Source organism: Gorilla gorilla, chromosome 3, assembly GCF_029281585.2.
Source record: "Gorilla gorilla gorilla isolate KB3781 chromosome 3, NHGRI_mGorGor1-v2.1_pri, whole genome shotgun sequence".
NCBI lineage: Eukaryota > Metazoa > Chordata > Mammalia > Primates > Hominidae > Gorilla > Gorilla gorilla.
Genome location: NC_073227.2, coordinates 17715034 through 17740347, shown reverse-complemented (window position 1 = coordinate 17740347; position 25314 = coordinate 17715034). Strand labels below are relative to the sequence as shown.

Here is a 25314-nt window from a genome sequence, read left to right as displayed (position 1 = left end):
CATGCACGTTCCTGGTCTTACTTGACCTTCATTCCTTTCTAGATGGTCTCACTACAGGTGAAGTAAATTTTCTCAGCACCAAGAAGGAAGTTCTCTTTCTGCCATGGCTTCTCCTTGGTTCTACTTCTATAATACTTCAGAGTGTTAATGAATGGAACATTTGGTTACATTATTTGAGCAGGTCCTCCCTGCCTTTAGAGACTTTGAAAATGAAATCTTGAGTCAGGGATGGGGAGGTCTTGGAAGAGGCAAACTTCTCAAGTCTTATCCTAAGGAGGGCCAGTGAGGGGCATGAAAGCTCTGGAGATGTTTTTTCCTAAACCTCCATTCAGGTCCTTCCTCCTGAGTTGCTGGGGCAGCGGTGCCTGGGCACAAGCCTCTGCCAGCACCCTAGAAACTCAAAGGGGGATCTTAGGGTCATTGTGCTGGTTATTGCTGACTGCTCCATTTACTGAAGCCAGAATGGCCTAGGATCATTAGCATCTCTGATCAAGAATCCAGAATTTACTGATTTTACTCACCTCTCTGAGAATTCTTTCTTGATCACGAGGAAAAGCTTTGGAAGTACTGTTTACACTGCAAAGCAATACAATTTATGAGAACAAATAATTGAAATCCTTTATGGAACACTAAGGGCATAATTTTCACTGCTTGATATTTTCTATGAACATTTGTTTGCCAGCCTGATGTAGGTTGGTGCAAACGTAATTGCGATTTTTGCCATTGAAAGTAATGGCAAAAACCGCAATTACGTTTGCACCAACCTAAGAGATTTGGAGCCAGGAGGCAGGCTTGGAATCCTGCCCAGGAAGCCCAAGAACATTGTGTAATCCATGGGCTAGCAATCAGGGATATCAAAGAAGGGTCAGAGGAAGGTTCATTGAATTCTGGGGGTGGACCACTAGGTACCAGATGAGCATTGAAAGATGGCTTAGATTGTAGAGGGCTTCAGCAAAGAAAGATAAAGTGCTTTGACCAATGACTTTCCTTAAAAGAACACCAAGAAGAAAATCAGATAGCTATCAAGCTATCAAATATAAGTTGTCACAGTAGAAGAAGAAAGAAAGCAATTTACCATTAGATAATTAAATTTGACCTAGAAATTATAGCGTTTTATTGCACCTAACTCTCCAGGAAGGCACCAGATTTTCAATAAACAATTTATAATCAAGTATTCATTGTTTACCTTCCTTCCCTGCCTTCAGCAGTACTGACAGCTTTGGGGACTTTGAGGCATTAATTATCTATTTTTCTTCTTGTTGCTGCCTGTTTTCTTTTTCTTATTTATTTATTTATTTGAGACAGAGTCTCACTCTGTTGCCCAGGCTGGAGGGCAGAGGCATGATCTCAGCTCACTGCAACCTCCACCTCCAGGTTCAAGTGAATCTCCTGCCTCAGCCTCCCGCGTAGCTGGGATTACAGGTGTGTGCCACCACACCCAGCTAATTTTTGTATTTTTGGTAGAGATGAAGTTTCACCATGTCGGCCAGGCTGGTCTTGAAATCTTGGCCTCAAGTGATCTGCCTGCCTCTGCCTCCTAAAGTGCTGGGATTACAGCAGTGAGCTCCGTGCCCGGCTGCTGCCAGCTTTCTAAATCCATTGTTTTCCTGACTTTAAGTCTGTCAATATCCTCAAGTTCCTGCCATGTTAAAAACAAAACACAAAATTGTCTTTCCTGTATTTAGTTTGTTTTTTAATGAATGCCGTAGCTTTTCCCTTTCCCCCTCAGGAAAATCATAGTCTCTATGCTTCATTTCCATTTTATCTTTCATTCACTTCTTACCCCACACGTGGCTGACATTTTCCCTCAGCTTTCCATTGAATACACTTTTGCTAAATCACTCACAAGTTTTTCTCTGTATAAGAGTAGACAAACACATATATGCCTATATCCTACATATATATTTTATTTTTATTGATTCCTAACTATTATTTCATGTAAAATTGGAAAAAAATAAGATTATCATGATAATAGATAAAACACATTACTTGATCACTTAAAAGATCATTACTATTTTCGTTTATTCACTTTCCATTGAATTTCTCTCTTATTCTTGGATTCACCTATAGCTTTATTTATTTAATAAGTATTACTTTAATGTAAATATTTTCCTATACTGTTTTCAAATACTCCAAAACAGTAATTTTTACTTTCTGCATAATATTCCATATTATGGATATTTCATAATATATTTATGTAATCAACCTTTCATTGTTGGGCATTGTTTTGTGTTTATACTTTCACTATGTAAATGTTATGAGATTGTCCCAAGGGGCTTCTCTACTATTTCCAAATCAACTTCTGGCTAGGTCTCCTGACCCAAGTGGCTGCTGGAGTTGCAGGTGTGCTTAACTTATATGGAGTGAGTGAAACCTTTAGTTCAATATGTTGTTAATTGAAAGGAGAATCTTAGTGTAGACTATTTTCCAGTATAGGTAAAAAGTGGATAATAACTTTGTTCAACTAGCAAAATAAGAGAAAAAGATAGAAAATAAGGTAAAAATAAATGATAGACATAGGGTCAAACGAAATGAGTAAAATCACTCCATCAGTTGTTAGGAGGCAATTTTTTTTTTCTCTTTCTGCACTTGAGTTGATCAAGTCTATAGGTAGATTCTCTTCATAGCTATGAGAAGCATATTGGCACAAGGTTGCTGTCTCTCTCTGTGTAAATGAAGTATTAGCTCTAGCCTGGATGTTCCTTATAAGCTTCAGAATAAAAAAATTCAACTATTTACTTGACATCTACTTTTGGATGTGTAATAAGCAACTCAAGAATTCCAAAATGAATTTTTGATTCATACCACTTTCTCAGTTAATATTCACACTCCCCTTAGTCTTGCTCTCTCAATGATGGGCTCATGTACCTAGTTGTTTAGGTTAAAAAACAAAAGCGAACAAAAACTCTGAGCATACCTTTGATTCTCTCATTTCATAATTACAACCCATTAGCAGGCCCAGTTCTATCTTTAAAATATCTCTTTTATTTTTTATTTTTTAAAATTTTTGAGACAGAGTTTCACTCTGTCACCTAGGCTGGAGTGCAATGGTGCGATCTCTGCTCACTGCAACCTCTGCTTCCCAGGTTCAAGCGATTCTTGTGTCTCAACCTCCCGAGTAACTGGGATTACAGGTGCTAGCTACCAATTCTCAGCTAATTTTCGTATTTTTTTTGTAGAGACGGGGTTTCGCCATGTTGGTTAGGCTGTTCTCAAACTCCTGTCCTCAGATCATCCACCTGCCTTGGCCTCCCAAAGTGCTGGGATTATGGGTGTGAGCCACTGGGCCCGGCCTAAAATGTGTCTTAAATCCAACCTTTGTTTACTTCCTCTGTCATTGCACCATTGTCCAAGTCACTAGTGTCTCTGGAGAGAGCCCTCTAACATGTCTCTATGTTTCTACGAGAGCTTTACATACTCTAATTTATGTTCAGACACCAGAGATATGTTTCTAAAATGCAAATTAAATCAAATTATTTGCTTATTGAAAATCTAATTACGTTTTTTAAAAAAACTACATAGAATAAATCCAGTCTGTTCACATGGCACACAGTGTCCTACCTGATTTGGTTGCTGAATATTTCTCCGATCTTTTTTTTCCCGCTACTGTTCCCTCTTTTCATTCTGTTCCACCCGTATTAGTTTTCTTGCTCTTCCATAAACATTTCAAACTCATTTCTACCTCATAGCCTCTGTTTTTACTATTACCATTGTAAGGATTATTCTTTTCTAAGATATTTCTATGGAAACTCTGTCCCCCTATTTCATTCAGTCTTTGTTCCTGTGTCACCATCTCAGAAAGGCTTTCCATGATTATTGAATAAATTCTAAAATAAAATTGATATCAAAAAGTTCATGCTCCCTGCAGCAAGTTGCTAATATCAGAAATCAATAACAATAAGATATATTCCCAAATTCATACACAGAGATATTAAAACACAACACATTCCTACATAACACTTGGGCTAAGGCATTCATAAAAATGAATACAAAATAATTAGATCTGAAAAAACGGAAAGCACTATAAATGAAATCCTGTGGAATGCAGCCAAAGTGGCATAAAAAGGGACATTTATGGTCTTCAAGACATTTACTAGAATTCATGAAAGTATGAAAGCAGCGTACTGCTCAACTGAAGAATCGCAATAAATAACAAAATAAAAAGAAGAAAAACCTGAAACAAAATAGGAGGCAATAAACAAAAATAATATCACATATAAATAAGAAACAAAACAAAGCAAGAAACACTGTAGAGTTATTTAGTAAGACCACTAGGTAGTTTATGGGAAGATTCATATATTAGATGAGTCTTAGGAAAACATCATGAGAAAAAGAGAAAAAAAATAATACAGGGAAGAAAAGGAACATAAACTACAGATAGAGAAGCGCTTTGATATCACGATAGAATCCTTTAAAGCCTCTATCCTGAATATGTGAATGAAATGGACACTTTTAGCGAAATACAAATGAATGATATTGACTAAAACAAACTTACAAGTGGTCAATGTTCTATCCTTTTACATCCAAAAGGAGCTAGAAGTAGCAAGATTTTATGTACAATCCTGAAGGAATAGATAATTCCTATTTCTTTTTTGTTTTTTTGAGTCGCAGTCCTGCTCTGTCACCCAGGCCGGAGTGCAGTGGCGCGATCTCGTCTCACTGCAAGCTCCGCCTCCCAGGTTCACGCCATTCTCCTGCCTCAGCCTCCTGAGTAGCTGGGACTACAGGCGCCCGCCACCACGCCCGGCTGATTTTTTTTTTTTTTGTATTTTTTAGTAGAGACAGGGTTTCCTCCTGTTAGCCAGGATGGTCTTGATCTCCTGATCTCGTGATCCACCCGCCTCGGCCTCCCAAAGTGTGATAATTCCTATTTCTTAAGAATAATTGAGATTACAGATTGAGCTAAGTGGTTACTCAACACATTTTATGAAAGAGAATAAGCACAATATAGAAATTTCACAGGGGTAGTGTATTAGTTATTGTTGCATAACAAGGTATTCCGAAATGTCATGGCTTAAAACAACAAACTGATTATCACAAGTTTCTGTGGGATGAGGCTTAACTGGGTGCTTTTGGCTAAAGGTCTGTGTTGAGGTTGCAGACAAAAGCTGTCAGGTCAGCTGGGGCTACATTTTAATCTGAAGACTGGGAGTGTGGGGGTTATATATAAACTCATTCACTGGCTTTTTTCACGCAGCATAATGTTGTGGAAGTTCATCCATAATGTATCATCTATTAGTATTTGTTCTTTTTTATTATGAAATAGTATTTCTCCGTATAGATATAGTACATTTTGTTTATCCATATACTAATATATGGGATAGAAACCTAAGAATAGTATCATTAAATTGCATGATATATTCATATTTATCAGTTTTTAAGAAAAGGCCAAACTATTTTCCAAAGCGGTGATACTATTTTATATTTCCATCATCATTGTAAAGGGCCCTCATTTAGCCACATCTTCATGGACATATTTTATCACTGGTCATTTTTATTATAGTTATTCTAGTGTGTGTTAAGTGGCTTCTCATTGTGCTTTTAATTTGCATTTCACTAATGACTAATGATTCTGATAATCTTTTCATGTGTTTATGCCCATTCACATATTTCTTTGGTGAAATGTGTACTCATATCTTTTGTCTGTTATCTTATTTATTAACAAATTATTAATTATAAATTGATAAATTATAGTTGTCTTATTTATTGGGCACAAAGTGATGTTATGATTTAAGAATTCAATGTGGAATAATTAGATCATGGTAATTCACACACCAATCACCTAAAATCATTTTTTTTGTCTTGAGAATGGTTGAAATGTATTCTTTTGGCAATTTCAAAATGTATAATACATTTTTTACTATATTCACCATGCTGTGCAGTATATCTTAAAGAAACCTTATTCTCCTGTCCAGTTGAGGCTTTGTACTGTTTGACCATGATATCCTCATCCCTTTACCATCCCCAGCCTCTGGTAACCACTGTTCTACTCTCTGCTTATTTGAGTTTGATTGTTTTAGATTTCACAAATAAGTGAAACATGTAATATTTGTCTTTCTGTGCCAGGCTTATTTCACTTAGCATAATGTTCTCCAATTCCATCTTTGCTGCTGCAAATAAAAATGTTTCTTTTCTTTAAGGTAGAATAGTATTCTACTGTGTATATATACTATATTTTCTTTATCCATTTATCTGTTGATAGACACTTAGGTTGATTCCAAAACTTGACTATTGCAAAAAGTGCTGCAATGAACATGGAAATGCAGATATCTCTTCAATATACAAATTTCCAGTCTTTTCAGTAAATACCCAGACGTGAGATTGCTAGGTCATATGTAATTTTATTTTATTTTTTTGAGAAACTTATAAGTTTTCTATAATGGCTACACTAATTTACATTCCTACAACAGTGTGCAAGTGTTCCCTTTTCTACACATCCTCTCCAACACCTGTTACATTTCCTCTTTTCTGTAGTAGCCATTCTAGCAGGTGTGAGGTGATATCTCATTGTGATTTTAATTTCCATTTCCCTAATGATTAGTGAGGTTGAACACTTTTTCATATGTTTATTGGTCATTTGTACGTCTTCTTTGAGAAATGTCTATTCACCTCCCGTGCCCATTTTTTAATTGGACTATTTGTTTTCTTTCTGTAGAGTTGTTTGAGTTCCTTATAAATTTTGTCTATTAACCCCTTATCAGATGTATGGCTTGCAAATATTTTCTCCCAATCTGTAGATTGTCTCTTTAATTGTTTTCTTTGGTGTGCATAAGCTTTCTATTTTGATTATAATCAAATTTGTCTATTTTTGCTTGCATTGTCTGTGCTTTTGCGGTTAGAACTTAGGTTAGAACTTTAAGTTAGAACTTAAAATGTCCAATGTCAAGTGCAGCAGGTTTCTCTCCTCAAGGGACAAGAGAACAAAGCCAGGAGCCTGGTACCAGCTTCCCAGGATTAGGGCACACAGCCCCGGCGTAATGAGCTGAGCCTTGGCCCCCAGAAGTTTCCCAGAAATGAAGCCAGTCAACGGAACCCACCTTATTCCACAATCAAACCGTCAAAGGTGTCAAAGAATATAAGAGCAAAAACCTCATCCAAAGGACAGTGATATGGTTTGGCTCTGTGTCCCCACCCAAATGTCACCTTGAATAAATCCCCATGTGTCAAGGGCAGGACCAGATGGAGATAACTTAATCATGGGGTGGTTCCCCCATGAGTGAGCTCTCATGAGATCTGATGATTTTATAAATGGCAATTCCCCTGCACAAGCTCTCTTGCCTCACACCACGTAAGACGTAATTTTGCTCCTCATTTGCCATGATTGTTAGGCCTCCCCAGCCTAACAATGTGGAATTGTGAGCAAATTAAACCTCTTTCCTTAAAAATTACCCAGTCTCTGGTATGTCTTTATTACCAGCTTGAGAACAGATTAATACAGACAGCAACACCAAAGATTAAAGAAACATCAGTCTACACAGATTAAAAAGAAGCAGCACAAGAACTCTGGCAACTCAAAAAGCCAGAGTGTCTTCTTACCTTCAAGGGACTGCAGTAGTTCCTCAGCAATGGTTCTTAAATGGGCTGAAATGACAGACATATAATTTAGAATCAGGATAGGAATGAAGATCATCAAGATTCAGGAGACAGTTGAAACCAAATTCAAGGAATCTAAGGAATCTAATAAAATGATATGAGTTGAAAGACAAAATAGTCCTTTTAAAAAAGAACAAAACTGATCTGATAGATATGAAAAACTCTCTATGAGAATTTAATCATACAATCACAGGTATTAACAGCAAAATAGGCCATGCTGATGCACACGTATGTTTATTACAGCACTATTCGCAATAGCAAGACTTGGAACCAACCCAAATGCCCATCTGTGATAGATTGGATTAAGAAAATGTGGTACACATACACCATGGAATATTATGCAGCCATAAGAAAAGGATGATTCCATGTCCTTTGTAGGGACATGGATGAAGCTGGAAACCATCATTCTCAGCAAACTATCCCAAGGACAGAAAACCAAACACCGCATATTCTCACTTATAGGTGGGAATTGAACAATGAGAACACTTGGACACAGGAAGGGGAACATCACACAGTGATGCCTGTCATGGGGTAGTGGGAGCGGGGAGGGATAGCATTAGGAGATATACCTAGTGTAAATTATGAGTTAATGGGTGCAGCACACCAGCAAGGCACATGTATACATATGTAACAAACCTGCACGTTGTGCACATTTACCCTAGAACTTAAAGTATAATAATAATTAAAAAAAGGCCATGATGAGGGAAGAATCTCAGAGATTGAAGACTTGTTCAGTTAGACAAAAATAAAGAAAAAAGAATTTAAAAAATGAACAAACCTCTGAGAAATATGGAATTATGTAAAGCGACCAGATATATGACTCACTGGCACCCCTGAAAGAGCAGGAGAGAAAGCAAACAACTTGGGAAACATATTTGAGGATATCTTCCATAAAAATTTCCCCAACCTCACTAGAGAGGTTGATTCAAATTTAGGAAATGCAGAGAACCCCTGCAAGATACTACACAAGACAACCATCCCCTAGACATATGTCATCAGATTCTCCAAGGTCGACATGAAAGAAAAAGTATTAAAGGCAGCTAGAGAAAAGGAGCAGGTAACCCACCAAGGGAATCCCATTAGGCTAACAGTGGACTTTTAAGCTGAAACTCTGTAAGCCAGAAGAGATTGTGGGCCTACATTCAGCATTCTTAAAGACAAGAAATCCCAACCAAGAATTTTATATCCATCTAAACTAAACTTTATAAGCAAAGGAGACATAAAATCCTTTTCAGACAAGCAAATGCTAAGGAAATTTGTTACCTTCAGACATGCCTTAAGGGCAGAGGTCCTTAAGGGAGTGCTAAATATGGAAATGAAAGAGTACCAGCCACCACAAAATACAATTAATTACATAGATATTGACACTATAGAGCAACACACAATGAAGTCTGCATAATAACCAGCTAACAACACAATAACAGGATCACCTCCACACATAGCCATATTAACCTTGAACATAAATGGACTAAATGCCCTACTTAAAAGGCAGAAAGTGGCAAGTTGGATAAAGAAGCAAGCCCCAACTGTATGCTGTCTTCAGTGTCATTGCATGTGAGCCCATCACTCATAGGCTCAAAGTAAAGGCTCAAAGAAAGATCTGCCAAGCAAATGGGAAACAAAAAAGCAGGGGTTGCCATTCTAATTTCAGACAAAACAGACTTTAAGCCAACAAAGATAGAAATAGACAAAGAAGGGCATTACATAATGGTAAAGGGTTCAATTCAACAAGAAGACTTAGCTATCTTAAACATATATGCACCCAAGACAAGTGAGCGCAAATTCATGGAACAAGTTATTAGGGACCTACAAAAAGACTTAGATAACCACACAGTAGTAGTGGGAGACTTCAACACCTCACTGACAGCATTCGACAGATCATTGAGAGAGAAAACTAACAAAGATATTTAGGCCTTAACTCAACACTTGACCAAATGTACCTAAAAGACATCTACAGAACAGTCCACCCAACAACAGAATACACATTCTTCTCATCTGCACATGGTACACACTCTAAAATCAACCATGTGATTGGCCCTAAAACAATATTCAGCAAATTCAAAAAACTTGAAATTATACCAACCACACTCTCTGACCACATCCCAATAAAAATAGAAATGAATATTAGGAAAATCACTAAAAACCATACAATTACATGGAAATTAAACAACCTGCTCCTGAATGACTTTTGGGAATGACTTTTGAGGCTGCATCTGGAACCACATGTAAGCAGGGCTGCAGCAGGGTCCACAGGCAGGTCGCGGTGTTTCTGTGTTCATGGCCAGGTCTATGATTGGTAAGCCTACTCCCAGGGGCATGGGCCTGCCTTCTCAAAGCAGTTTTCCTTGGTCTTGGGCTCTAGTGGGTTTTCATGACCTCCTGACTGGGTCCTGGTGTTCCCACAAAGACATTTTATCCAGGGATGGTTGCCAAATCAGTGTTCTGTGGGTGGATGAAGGCTGGGGACCTTCTACTTAGCCATCTTACAGATGTTCTGTTTCATTTGTTCTTTGATTTCTTTTTCTTCTTTTTTTCAAGTAGTTGGGTCATTGTGATTATTCAATTTTTTTGTTATTAAACTGTTGTGTTATTTAAGAGTTGCTTTAGTGTTCATAGTATTGCTCTTTAACCCATCACAGTCTATCATTGGGTGTCATACTACTTTACATCTAATATAAAAACCTTTCAAGGTTATATGAGTTATGGTTCTTACAGCAGCAAAAATATTTTATTTTGTATTTTGAATATGGAAATTGCAATCTTTTTCTAGTGATAGTAAAATCCATTTTACTTGGACTATTTTCAAGTATTTTTGTGACTTGCCATTTATTCGGAAACTCTATTGTCTCGATCATATCAAATTTTCCAGAAAGATAGAAAGAACAAAACGAACTTCTAAATGTACAACCTGCAAAGGTCTGAGAGTATCTCAAGCTTTCATGATATATAGTATTGCCTTTGTCTTTTTTTTTTTTTTTTGAGATGGAGTCTCGCTCTGTCGCCCAGGCTCAAGTACAGTGGCGCAATCTCGGCTCACTGCAACATCTGCCTCCTGGGTTCAAGCGATTCTCCTGCCTCAGCTTCCCGAGTAGCTGGGATTACAGGCACCCACCACCATGCCTGGCTAATTTTTGTATTTTTAGTAGAGACGGGGTTTTGCCATTTTGGCCAGGCTGGTCTTGAACTCCTGACATCGGCCTCCCAAAGTGTTGGGATTACAGGTGTGAGCCACTGTGTCCGGCCTGCCTTTGACTTTATATAACAATAAAATTAACTCCTTTGGGGTTTATCAACTATGCCTTCATAAATCAGTATCAATATAATATGTTCCATGCACAGAATCATATCATTGTATACAGTAAACATGGCCTTCTCCAGAAGATATAGTCAAGTACTCCAACAGATTGCATGTAATTCACCCAGTCTTATTATCAAAAGGCACAGACAGCCTTTTCCCAGAAATCTTTTAAATGTCCCTAAAACGTGGATTTCTGCACCTCTGGATGAGATATCAGAGCAATATTGCCCTAAAATCTCAATGGTTAAGATATGGTCAGGTATTTATAACAACTAGCACAGCAGTAAAAAAACCAAAGGGGTTATCTCTAGATCTATATCTTTCAGATAAAGAGACATAATTCATCTTTGGATTGTCAGAAGACTTTTCTGATCTATTATTTTATATGTGAAGCTGTCTTTCTTTTTGAAAGTTTACAGGCAAAGGTCTCTACTTGAGTGAATTTTCTAACTCCTATTTACTTTCAACTTTAACTGATAATTTCTTTACTATAGTGGTTTTCAAATAGGGACAATGTTGCCCTCAGAGGACTTTTAGTAATGTGTAGAGATTTTTGTTTGTTTGTTTGTTTATTTATTTATTTTTTGGTCACAGTTGGGAGAAATGGTTTAGAGGCAAGAGAGGCTGCTAAACATCCTACAATATAAAGGAAAGCTCCCCACAGCAAAAAAAAAAAATTGTTCTTCTCAAAATGTTGACAGTGCTGGAAATCAGACACATTGCTCTACTTTATATTTTATTGTCTGTCCCTGAACTTCTTTATTAAATGGCCAATATTGTATGGTAAAATCGAGAGTATCATCAGAAAGAAAATTAAGAAAAACAATCAGAATTAGAAATTAGAGGCTCCTCTGCCTATGGAATAGCCATTCTTTTATTCCATTGCTTTCTTAATAAACTTTCTCTCACTTAAAAAAAAAAGAAATTAGATTTTCTGGACTGATTCTTTTTGTTCCTTATCTTTTTCATTTCCCTTAGCTGTTTTTTCTTCTTGCTCAGAGATAAAAAACGTTCTGTCCAGGTGCAGTGGCTCACGCCTGTAATCCCAGCACTTTGGGAGGGCGAGGCGGGCAGATCACGAGGTCAGGAGATCGAGACAATCCTGGCTAACACGGTGAAACCCCGTCTCTACTAAAAATACAAAAAATTAGCCAGGCGTGGTGGCTGGCGCCTGTAGTCCCAGCTACTTAGGAGGCTGAGGCAGGAGAATGGCGGGAACCCCGGAGGCGGAGCTTGCAGTGAGCTGAGATCACGCCACTGCACTCCAGCCTGGGTGACAGAGCGAGACTCCGTCTCAAAAAAAAAAAAAAAAAAAAAAAAATACTTTTTTTGCTTCAGTGAGTTCAGATGTTATATTAATTCAATGTCAAGTCTCTGAAGAAACTTTCACTAATTCACTAAGACGGAGAAGAAGAAATGAGTGATTTGTTTTTTTGCTTACATTTAATAGAAAAATTTGTACTTAACAAGGGGAAGATAATTTCATTTCAGGCAGTAATTCATTTGGATTCTAATGTCTTTGTGCTTTAACATAGAGATTGAAGAGATTCAATCTTTGAACTTCAATTTATGCATAGAAATTTTATAAGAACACTTTGTTTATATTCAAATGTGGGAAATTTTTCTTTTTTAGCATTTTAATATAGGAGGGTATTTATGACTTTTAAAGTCTCTTAATGTCATTTAATTATCAAAGAATCTCTAATGTGCTACACTGGATAATGTAGTGGCACATAACTTAAGATGACAAAGAAGAGAAGATGTAAATTTTCAGCTATGTGTAAAATGTATATGGTAAAAATTGTATTAGTGTATTATTCTGAGATTAGCTTAGAATCTGATCTCAGAGTAATATGCCGTTCATGAGTGATTCTGAGAAGATATAGAAAAAGTAATGACTAGTATTGAAGAAACAGATCCATGAAGATGAGATTAGAGTTATTTTAATAGACTCCTGATATCTCCTCTGCATAGGGAGATAACCCATCCTCCCCTGATTCATTGACCATAAGCTTTGTGGTTAAAAAAATACAAACTCTTGAATTTTGTTTGTGGGGTAATTTGGCCTCATTCTAGATGTTTTCCACCTTTGTGACACTCATGCCATGTCATACTCCTGATATCCTCCCTGCCCTTTAATTTTCTTGGCCCCAGAAAATGCAGTTATCTGATGGAGAGTTTGGAAAGAACTAACCAGGCATGCTGAGTTAGCAACTCTTCAGCTCTACAGCTCCTCCTAGTGAGGCTACTTGTAGAAAGCGGGTCTTCTTTTCTACTTCTCTAGGGGCAGGGGGCAGTAGAGGGGAGACCTGCTTCAAGTGCTGGAATGACTGGAATGGTCATGCGCCTAATTCTCAGGTGCAATGTTAGCAAGGTCAAATGATTAGCAGACTTTAACCCATATTATCTAAGTAGGTCTCCATTAGTAATGAAAATGATATTTGTTCAGAACTGGATGAGGAAGCAGACTGACATTGCACTTCAAATAATCAAACACTGCCTACTGATACTTCATATTCTTATTGTTCTACATATTTAACATTTTTATCTTTTTTTCTTAGAAACATATTTTTTATAAGTACCTATAGGGTAAGAGATTCTTCTGTTATTTATTTTATTCTTATAGTTCTTAAGAGGCTTGCATGTGCATCAATAAGAAATGCTCCAGGAGGCAGTCAGTACACGTGGGATTAGGACAACATTTATTTCCAGTCAAGGAAGAATAAGAAATTGGGTTAAACGGAATCTGCAAAATTTATCCATCCATTCTGGAGTTCAAAGGGCTTAACGTTTGCTCCCACCTAAGGAGATTTTCCTTTGGGAACCGGAGTTGGATAGGGCTCAAGTATCCACCACCTTCTACAACATTTTTTTCCTTCATTACATATACCAATGGTATCATCTAGTGTGCTGCATAGTTTGTCTCTGCACAGCCCTTTCAAAGCAATACACTGTTTTTGTCCTGGAATAACGCCAGTCTTTCCTACACAGGAAGAGATTTAAGAACATCATTAATTCACTATTGAAAATATACATAAAACAATAAACCCCCAGAAGAAAGGCTTTGGGATAGGAAAGAAAACATTGTCTATATGACAGAATCAGACCCGTAGACAGAAATAGTTCCTTTTTATGGGAAGGGAGCTAAGATTGTAGATTATATACACCCTGGAGGAAATAGGCCAATTTCTAAAATCCTTTAAAGGGATTGTCCTCCCCTAGAGCAGTACATTTTGAAATGTGTGGGACCATTTGTTCTTACCACCATGCCTAGGGAAGGTGTCTTTGGTATTTAGCTGATAGCACAGCATTGCTAAATTTTTCACCTAAGGAATTGTCTTGCACCAAACACCAACAACGCCACCACTAAGAAACAGTTTCAAAGGAAGTATGTGTCCCTCCAAATTCCCATCTGTGCATACGTCATCCCTATCAAATGGTTCATGTTCATATCTTCATCTCCTTTCATAGAAAGCCTATCAATCCTTTAGATTTTATCTAAACTAATTTCCTCATTTCAGGACTATGTAAGAAATACCTTTCCTATGTTGCTCAATACCTCATAGATAGATGGAGGAATGGATAGATAGATAGAAAGATAGATAGATAGATAGATAGATAGATAGATAGATAGATAGATAGATAGATAGATAGACACCTGGAGAGAATTACTCACAGAGCTAAAACGTATTTTCCCTTAAGTGTATCCACATGTTCTCTTAATTCATCTGGTTGTTGAGAAGCATATGACTAAGGGTGTGCTCTAATTCAGTAGTTTTCTCTATGCTTACTATCCTTTCTCTTGCCTTCTCGGCACAACCATAGTTTATTTTCCCTACTGTATATCACTGCGGATGTTATATAAGAAAAATACTTTTGCTGATGTTCATTAACAGACATTAGTTCCTGAACCATCCTGTTAACACACCTGGATCTTATTTTGTTTTCACTGGCCTCTAATATACTACCTCTGGCTTCTTTGCTTCTGTAGATGAGTAACAGTTTGGTGGCCTTTTCAGCTCTCAATCTTTTTGTTGTTGTTTGTTATTGTTTTGTATTTAAACTAGGCTATCATTATTGTTTCTCTACTCTGTAGAAATAAATCCATAGCCAGAAAAACCAATGCAGCCTTTTGGAACTGAGTGCTCATAACCTATGCAAGATTGTCTTCCACTCTTGTTAGAAGCTTCAACCTAGTGCAGTCTGGTATTATACTCTACTATCAGACTAGCAGTTCATAAACTCAGGGTTTCTGTGCAGCAAGAGAATATCATGATGGGGGAGTTGGGTAATGTCTTGTAATATTCTCTCTTTTTTCCAAGACTATTGTGGAAGAGAAAGTGGCTGCCTTTGAGAGAGAGACCTGAAGTCTCCCCAGCCAGTTGTGGAAGGCGCTGGTTCAACTGCATTGTCTACACAGAACACAGGCTTCATGCTGAGAAGCATAGCAGACCCGTTGCTAGCTGTTGGTCTTTTCCCTGATAACTTCATCCATACATTTAACATCTGGCAACATTGTCAGAGTTTTTAAATGAAGCTAAAATCGGGGGTTATTCATACTGGGAAAGATATAGTAAGAGGCAGAGTATGGCATCAAGGAGGCCTATGCATGTGAACTTAGAGGCATCCCATGCAAAACCAGGTGGAATGTGAATCTTCAGCTGAAGCCAAAAGAGTGAACTTCCTCTCAGTAGGATGCATAACCCACTATACTGTAGAGTTCAGCCTACTGACACTGCATGTAGCCTAAGACAGTGCCAATTCCTCTATTTGCGAGATGTCCCTTGCTTCACTCAAAAGGAGTGGAACAATTCATCCTACCAGTGATGTGCTTCTTGCTACATGGGAAGCTTAATTTAAGGAGGTATGCTTTGAGCATGAAGCCAAAGAGTTATAATCTCCCTTTTTGCCAATGACTGTGACATATCGTCATGCCAAGGACACTAGTTTAAGTCAAAAAGATAAGATTAAATTACTTAATTCATATTCAGATTCATATTCCTCATTCATGAGGAAGAAAATTTCTTCCCAGATATTCACATTTATTTTCAGACTTATTGACAGAAGTATATACATATAGAGCAAAAGAAGAGAGGCACTCTCTAATACACTTTAGAATTTATTTGACATTAATATGTTATAATGGTTATATCACACGGCAGTTGAGGAAAGGATGCATATTTAATAAGTGCCTTTGGAAAAAGAAACAATTTAGATGTTCGCTTCATATTATATCACAACATTAATTTCTGTGGATGCAGTGAGAAGGACTTAGAATCACACTGGAAAAGACCCTTAATAGCACATTCACCTACTTTCTAAAAGGATATAACTTACTTAGCATTATAACTCATTGAGTCAGTAACGTTAAAGTTTTTTTGGGGGTGATGTAGAGGATTTAAATGGAACAGGCTCTTCCTGGAACTTTATCAGTCAAAAAATAGAAGCGCAGTTTCCTTTTCTCTACATAATGTGAGTTCAAGCTGTCTTCTGCTCCTGTCCAATGTCGTGTATTTAGATATTATGTTATTCTCCACAGTCAGTGTAAGAAGAATGCTATAGTTTTCTTAATTCTCAGAGAGCTAATGCAGCAATCCAAGATTTATGCCATTCTAACCTCTTTAGACTCATATTCGCTGCATTTATATGTATGTTTGTGTGTACATATAAATCTATATGAACTATTCCAATTTTTTATAGGATACCATGGATTCTTTTTTGAATAAATATAAGGCTATATAAAAACATATATTCAAGTAGCTATAACTTAATATTCATCAGACGTTAAGCTGATAAACTAATATTTCAGATTATGTAATTACTTTGGAGAAATTTTTTCATGAAAACAATAATTTTTTTTTACTTAATTGGATTTTTTGGGGGTAAAAATATCTTTAACAAAACTCTTCATGATCTAGCCACTCAATTTTTCTTAAAAGAAATTTTATGAGATAAAAGTTACATAGGAGTTATAAAATTTCTAAGATTATCAGAATGCTTCTAGACACCTGATAAATTCTACATGCCCAACAGTCACAGCAGAGATTAAGATCAGAATTTTTGGAGTGCAGTATCATTAAATTGTATAGACAGCTCAGCAATTAACTATTTAGTACTAAGAGACCATACAAAACTGAAAATGAAATTCCTATTTTTTGACCTGAGTGTTCTAAATCCCACTTCATAATGTGTCCAAGAACATCTCAATATGCACAAGTAAGGCATTTTCACCTTTACGTATGGCTTTAATATCCTCTGATCACAAGAAACCTGGCTATTCAAAAGTGATTCCCTCCTGTGCAGAATTATAGGACGTTCATTTAATGCTTCTTCCTGGTATAACTGATTTGGAAGGAACAAAGAAGGGCTGATATTTCTATTCCTCCAGGAAGATGTCACGGCTTGAAAGGCAGGCCTCTGAAAGATTCTTGTCATATTTGTGGGGAGATTAACTCAGCTTTCAACCTCAAATAACCTCTTGTTCTTCATCTTTTATTTTATTGTGGTAATAACACTTAAAGTGAGATCTACCTTCTTAAGAAATTTTTAAGTGCTATAGATATAGTTTTGTACAGTTGATATTTAGAGCTTATTCATCTAATAAAACTGAAAACTTTTACTCATTAAATAGCAACTCCCTATTTCCTCCTCCATCCCCAGTCCCTGGAAACCACTATTCTGCTACTTGTTTCCATGAGTTTGACTATTTTAGGTACCTCATATAAGTGCAATCATGCAGTATTTGTCTTCTGTGACTGGCTTATTTCATTTATCATAATGTCCTCCAGGTTCATCCATGTTGTCACATATAGCAGAAAACCTCCTTAGTTTCCTCAATATATAATTAGAAGATTTTGAGAAAAAAGTCTGGCAGAAATCAGAATTATCATTTTTGCATGCATATCTACACCTATGGATTGATTAATAACAACATTGACCCAGATTAAAGAGATTTGCTTTTAGCTGCAATGTTGCTACTACCTATGTGATCTGAGTAAAATCACATTCTTTATCTGTACATGGGTTTTATTATCTAAAATAAAAACAACTGCCACTAAATTTTATTTTAATTTGGAATTATTGCCATCATATAATTTCACATCAGATGTCACTACAAGTGTATCTGACTTCAATTGTATCTTCTGACCAAAGCTGAGAACCAAATGAGAATTGCATAAGCTCCTTCAGAAGCAGGCAATCATATGTGAGGTGGATCTCAACATGTCCACAGATTAGGTAAAGATCAAACAATTGAGTAGCTTTGATTGCACTTCAAAGAATCTCAGAACTGGAACAAAACAAGAGTGCCCTCTCTCACCATCCTAATCAACATAGTACTGGAAATATGAGCCAGAGCAATCAGCCTTTTGAAATAAAAGGCATCCAAATAGAAAAAGAAGAAATCAAATTACCTCTTTTTATACGATATTATTCTACACTTAAGAAACCCTAAAGATTCTCTCAAAGCCTCCTGGACCTGATAGACAACTTTAGTAAAGATTCAGGATGCAAAATCAATGTACAAGATCAGTAGCCTTTCTATATACCAATAATGTTCAACCCGAGAGCCAAGTCAAGAATGCAATCCCATTTACAATAGCCACACAAAAAATTAAGTACCCATGAATACATTTAACCAAGGAGGTGAAAGATCTCTACAAATGACACTACAAATCACTACTGAAAGAAATCACAGATGACACAAATAGAAAAATATTCCCTGCTGTGGATTGGAAGAATCAATATTGTGAAAATCGCCATACTGCACAAAGCAATTTATAGATTCAGTGCTATTCCTATCAAACTACCAATGACATTTTTCACAGAATAGAAAAAACTATTCTAAAATTCATACGAAACCGTAAAAGAACTCAGACAACCAAAATAATCCTAAGCAAAAAGGACAACACTGGAGGCATCACCCTACTTGACTTCAAATTATACTATAAGGCTACAGTAACTAAAGCGGCATGGGACTGGTACAAAAGCAGACACATGAGCCCCTGGAACAGAATAGAGAACTCAGAAATAAAGCTGCACATTTATAACCATCTGCTCTTTGACACAGTTGACAAACATAAGCAACGAGAAAAGGACTCCCTGTTCAATAAATGGTGCTGGGATAGCTGGCCAGCCATAAGCAGAAGAATAAAACTGGATGCCTGTCTTTCACCATATACAAAAAATTAACTCATGATGGATTAAATATTTAAATGTAAGACCTCAAACTATAAGACTCCTAGAAGAAAACCTAAGAAACACCATTCTAGATATTGGCCTTGGGGAATAATTTATGACTAAGTACTCAAAAGCAATTGCAACAAAAACAAAAGTTGACAAGTAGAGCCGAATTAAACTAAAGAGCTTCTGCAGAGAAAAAGAAACTATTAACAGGGTAAACAGAAAACAACAGAATGGGAGAAAATATTTGCTAACTATGCATCTGACAAAAATTTAATATCTGGAATCTACAGGGAATTTAAATCAACAAGCAAAAAACAAATAAAGTGGGGAAAAGACATGAAAAACATGAACAGACTCTTCTCAAAAGAAGACATAGAAGCAGCCAGCAAACATGAAAAATAGCTCAACATCACTAATCACCAGAGAAATACAAATCAAAACCACAATGAGAACTATCTTACACCAGTGAGAATGGCTGTTATTAAAAAGTCAAAAAATAACAGAAATGCAGATGAAGCTGTGGAGAAAAGGAGTGCTTATACACTGTTGGTGGGAATGTAAATTAGTTCAGCCACTGTGGAAAGCAGTCTGAAGATTTCTCAAATAACTTAAAACAGAGCTACCATTCCACCCAGCAATTCCATTACTGGGTATATCGTCCAAAAGAAAACAAATAATTCTACCCAAAACATACCTGCACTCCTATGTTCGTCACAGAACTACTCACAATAGTAAAGACAAAGAATCAACCCAGGTGCTCATTAATGGTGGACTGGATAAAGAAAATGTGGTACATATAGACCATGGAATACTATGAAGCCATAAAAAAGAACAAAATCATATCCTTTGTAGCAACGTGGATGATCTGGAGGACTGCAAATTAATGCAGAAATAGAAAACCAAATACTGCATGTTCTCACTTATAAGTGGGAGCTGAACATTGGATGCCCATGGACATAAAGATGGGACATTGGAGACTACTAGAGTGGGGAGGGAGGAAAACAAGGACTGAAAAACTATTTGGTACTATGCTCACTACCTGAATGATGGGATTACCATCATGCCCCAAACCTCACATCACAAAATATACCAACATAACAAACCTGCACATGTACCCCCTGAATCTACAATATAAGTTGAAATTATTTAAAAAATAATCTCAGAGATAAAGGGAGGAAGAGATCTTTGCTCATTGACCACACGCTTTATTTTGGGGGATATGAACATCCCACTATTAAGACTGGAGATAATAATTTTATCATATCTTATCAGGATCTGGATGAAACACCCTGAAGATGTATGATTCTTTATTCCCTTTTCAGTTTGATTCTACATTTTGATATTTAAACTTCTGAATCATGGACCCTGAGGATGCAACTACGAGTCTTGAAGTGTTTTCTGTACTGTTTGTCTTATGCTTAAAATTTTGCCATTAAAGCTTCATGCCACTGTTTATTCTTTTCCAAATTCCCTTGCTCCCAAATTTCTATTGGTCTTTTATAAGTAGATGTAAAATTTTCTTGTTGAACTCTATCTTATTTGCCTAACTGCTACCGTTCACAAATATTCCTCACCAATAGACTCAACATCACTTCCATCCACTACCGAGTTCGAACCAAGAACTATCATCTTCACTCTCCTTTTTGGAGAGTGAAGCCTTGATGATAGCTCTTTGCTTTATTTACTAACCTTTAAATCACATATCAAAGCTTCTATATCCCTAACTCTATTTCGGCCCCATTTTCTAATTATCGAGCTCTTGAACTCCCATTTTCTGTTGAAAGAACTCCTTGTCCTGCTTCTCACCTGTGGCCTCATTAGTACCAAAGAAGAGAAACATGTTGGATTTCTGAATTCCTAAGGCTGTGAATTGGGGTCTGAGTTAGGATGGCCACAGTATAATTATCTCAGTAGACCTCCTCCGGTCTAGGCGTCCCAATAGACTTCTACAATCATTCACCATCTTACCTTTTGGTATTAAAGTCACAAAGAGGAGGAGAACAGAAATAAGGGAATGGAGTTTCGTGGTTGAGTGCCCAATAGAGAGGTGAGTGATCAGGGCTGGTGGAACACAGGGGCTTTTATTTAATTCTGGGGGCCTGAGGTTTCTCTTGCTCAGTGAAGCTTAACAGAAAGGAAATAAAACAGCTTCCGCTGGAATATTTCCAAACTCGAAGGTCTCTAAATTTGGTGACAAATTAACCTAATTGTAGGAAACCAGATGGCTAACCCTTTCCTTTTTCTATGGCTCTCAATTTCACCAGAGGTTAATTAATACCTTTAGTTAATTTTCTTTTTTGAATGGGGCCAAGAAGTAAAGCCATGTGGGTACAGAACATCCTTATTGCAAAAGTCCTAGGGCTTGTAAGGAAACATTTCCATAATACACTGTTTTTTTGTTTTTTTGTTTTTTGTTTTTTGTTTTTTGTTTTTTTTTTTTTTTGCAAGAGGGACAAGATTATTGTCTAAGGTCCATTTATGAAAAGCTATTTTTTTTTTTTTTTTTTGAGACGGAGTCTCGCTCTGTCGCCCAGGCTGCAGGCTGGAGTGTGGTGGTGCGATCTCGGCTCACTGCAAGCTCCACCTCCCAGGTTCACGCCATTCTCCTACCTCGGCCTCCCCAGTAGCTGGGACTACAGGCGCCCGCCACCACGCCCGGCTAATTTTTTGTATTTTTAGTGGAGACGGGGTTTCACTGTGTTAGCCAGGATGGTCTCCATCTCCTGATCTCGTGATCCGCCGGCCTCAGCCTCCCAAAGTGCTGGGATTACGAGGCGTGAGCCACTGCGGCCGGCCCTGAGGTGTTCTTAATCACATCTGAAAGGTGGATACATTTAATTCACATTGAAAACAAATATTTTTTCATCGTTATGGATCCTTTCTATAATTATCTCATACAACAAGACAAGTAAGATCAGGAGAGTTGAAAGATAAAAGACAGAGTAAAGTACGCAGCTCCTGTCAAAAGACTCTGAGCCTATACCTTAAACAGATTCCCCTAACCTTTCACCCTAACCCACCACATACCAACAAGATATTGAAAGCTTAAGAGCATGCCTTTAATCAAGAATCAATTGACCAAAATCCAACTTACCCAAAACAAATTTACCTTCTGTTCAATTTCTTATTGGCATATTTCCCTGAATTGATATTTTTTTAAATTTGTAAACTTTCATATATCGTGTCAGTCTTTTTTGAAAAATTCTATATACATATATAATATAACTTTTATATAGCTTTTATTTGACTACTTTTGATCATTTTCATGTTAGCTGATGTATTTATGAGCATTTGCTAATTTATTTCTTCATTAATAATTTATGCCTTAATAATTTTAGGTTTGCATAAATGTTCCAAAAGACTAATATTCAAAATATTTTTTGAAAAGTAGAACAAAGCCAGAGAATTTAGACTACCTTGTTTCAAGACAAAGCTACAATAATGAAGACACTGTGATACTGGAATAAGAAGAGACATATAGTTCAATAGAACATAATAGAGAGTCAAGGATAAGACCATCGTATGAATGGTCTGTATATGGGTAAGACCATATATATTTATCCATGCTCAGTGATTTTGACAATGGTGCTAAGTAAAGTCTTTTATTTTTATGCCCTCATTCTTGTTTATGTAACTCATTCAAGTGGTTCGTGTGCAGGTTTGTAACATGGATAAATTGTGTGTCCTGGGGGTTTAGTATACAAATAATTTTCCCAGGTATTCAGCATATTACTCAATAGGTAAATTTTCAATCCTCACCCTCCTCCCACCCTCCACCCCAGGTAGGCCTTAGTGTCTGTTGTTCCCTTCTTTGTGTCCATGTGTATTCAGTGTTTAGCTTCCACTTTTTTTTTTTTTTTTGAGACAAAGTCTTGCTCTGTTGCCCAGGCTGGAGGGCAGTGGCATGATCTCTGCTTACTGCAACCTCCACCTCCCGGGTCCAAGCGATTCTCCTGTCTCAGCCTCCTGAGTAGCTGGGACTACAGGTGTGTGCCACCATGCACAGCTAATTTTTTGTATTTTTAGTAGAGACAGGGTTTCACCATGTTAGCCAGGATGGTCTCAATCTCCTGACTTCATTATCTGCCTGCCTCAGCCTCCCAATAGCTTCCACTTTTAAGTAAGAATATGTGGTATTTGGCTTTCTGTTTCTGTGTTAATTTGGTTAGAATAATGGCCTCCAGCTGCATCCGTGCTGCTGCAAAGGACATGATTTTTTTTTCATGGCTGCATAGTATTCCATGGTGCATATATGATACATTTTCTTTATCTAGTCCACTTTTGATGGGGATCTAGGTTGATTCCATGTCTTTACTGTTGTGAATAATGCTGCAATGAACATACACATGCATGTATCTTTATGGTGGAATAATTGATATTCCTTTAGATATATACTAAGTAATGGGATTGCTGTGTCAAATAGTGCTTCTGTTTTAAGTGTTTTGAGAAATCTTTAGACTACTTTCCACTGTAGCTGAACTAATTTATATTTCCACTAGCAGTGTATAAGCATTCCCTTTTCTCCAAAGCCTCACCAGGGTCTGTTATTTTTTGACTTTTAATAATATCTATTCTGACTGGTGTGAGAGGGGATCTTATTGTGGTTTTGATTTGCATTTCTCTAGTTATTAGTGATATTGGGCATTTTAAAAAATATTTTGGGTGTCTCTCTGTATGTCTGCTTTTGAGAAGTGTGCATGTTTTCCAAATTTTTAAATAAAGGTTTTAGTTTTTGCTTGTTGATTTAAATTCCTTATAGATTCTGGACATTAGACTTTTGTCAGATGCATGGTTTGCAAATATTTTCTCCCATTCTGTAGTTTGCTGTTTACTCTGTTAATAGTTTTTTTTCTCTGCAGAAACTCTTTAGTTTAATTTGGCTCCACTTGTCAATTTTTGTTTTTGTTGCAGTTGCTTTTGAGGACTTAGTCATGCATTATTTCCCAAGGCCAATGTCTAACATGATGTTTCCTAAATTTTCTTCTAGAATTCTTATTGTTTGAGGTCTTACATTGAAATCTTTAATCCATCTTGAGTTAGTTTTTTGTATATGGTGAAAGGTAGGTATTCAGTTTCATCCTTCTACATATGGTTAGCCAGCTAGCTCAGCACCATTTATTGAACAGGGAGTCTTTTCCCCATTGTTTATTTTTGTCAACTTTGTCAAAGAGCAGATGGTTGTAGGTGTGCAGCTTTATTTCTGTGTTACAGCAGTCTTTATCTCTGGAATAGAGATTCTGTTCCGATGGTCCATGTGTCTGCTTTTGTACCAGTCCCATGTTGTTTTAGTCTCTGCAGCTTTGTCATATAGTTTGAAGTCAGGTAATGTGATGCCTCCAGTGTTGTTCTTTTTTTCTTAGGATTACTTTCACTCATCAGACTTTTTTTTTCATCTCATATGAATTTTAAAATAGTTTTTTCTAACTCTGTAAACATGTCATTGATAGTTTGATAGGAATAGCACTGAATCTGTAAATTGCTTTGAGCAGTATGTCCATTTTTAGAATATTGATTCTTCCTATCCATGAGCATAGAATGTTTTTTCATTTGTTTGTGTCATCCCTGATTTCTTTCAGCATTGTTTTATAATTCTCATTTAGAGATCTTTCTTCCTCCTGGTTAGCTGTATTCCTAGGTATTTTTATTTTTCCTTCCAGCTATTATGAATGGGATTTTGTTCTCAGTGTGGCTCACAGCTTGGTGTATAGAAATGATATTGATTTTTCATACATTGATTTTGCATCCTGAAACTTTACTGAGTATCAGGTCTATGGCCTTTGGGCAGAGACTATGGAATTTTCTCATTATAGAGTCATATCATCTGTGAAGAGAGATAGTTTGACTTCCTCTCTTTCTAGTTGGATGCCTTTTATTTCTTTCTCTTACCTGATTGCTCTGGCTAAGATTTCCAGTCTTTCAACTAGTGGTTCTGGAGAGGGAGGTACAAACAGAAGTCATATAACCTTTTATTATGTAGCCAGAGAAGTCAGAAAGCATCGTCTGCACTGTATTTATTACTTAAGGCAGTTACAAAGGTTTGCCTCAGATCAAGCAGAGGGAACATAGACTTCACCTCTCAGTGGAGGAGTATCAATGTTACATTATGAAAAGATCTTGTGGGATGGAATATATATTTTTAGAAAACTACAATTTTTGGAAACGCATTTTTGAAAAATACAATGTGCCACTGTAGCTATAATTTTTTTTCAGTTTCAAAAATGTCAATTTTACGTGGTTCA

The 25314-nt window shown here is 36.9% G+C and overlaps 1 protein-coding gene across 1 annotated transcript; it reads right to left on the bottom strand.

Annotated features, from left to right (window-relative positions):
- Positions 1–13692: 13692 nt before the first annotated feature.
- On the bottom strand, positions 13693–24354 carry LOC115934310 (beta-defensin 130B). The gene is made up of 3 exons (XM_055385073.2): positions 24285–24354; positions 21044–21199; positions 13693–13874 (listed from the first exon to the last, which is right to left on the bottom strand). Exons 1-3 carry the CDS (start codon positions 24352–24354, stop codon positions 13693–13695), a joined length of 408 nt encoding a protein of 135 aa, XP_055241048.2.
- Positions 24355–25314: the final 960 nt, after the last annotated feature.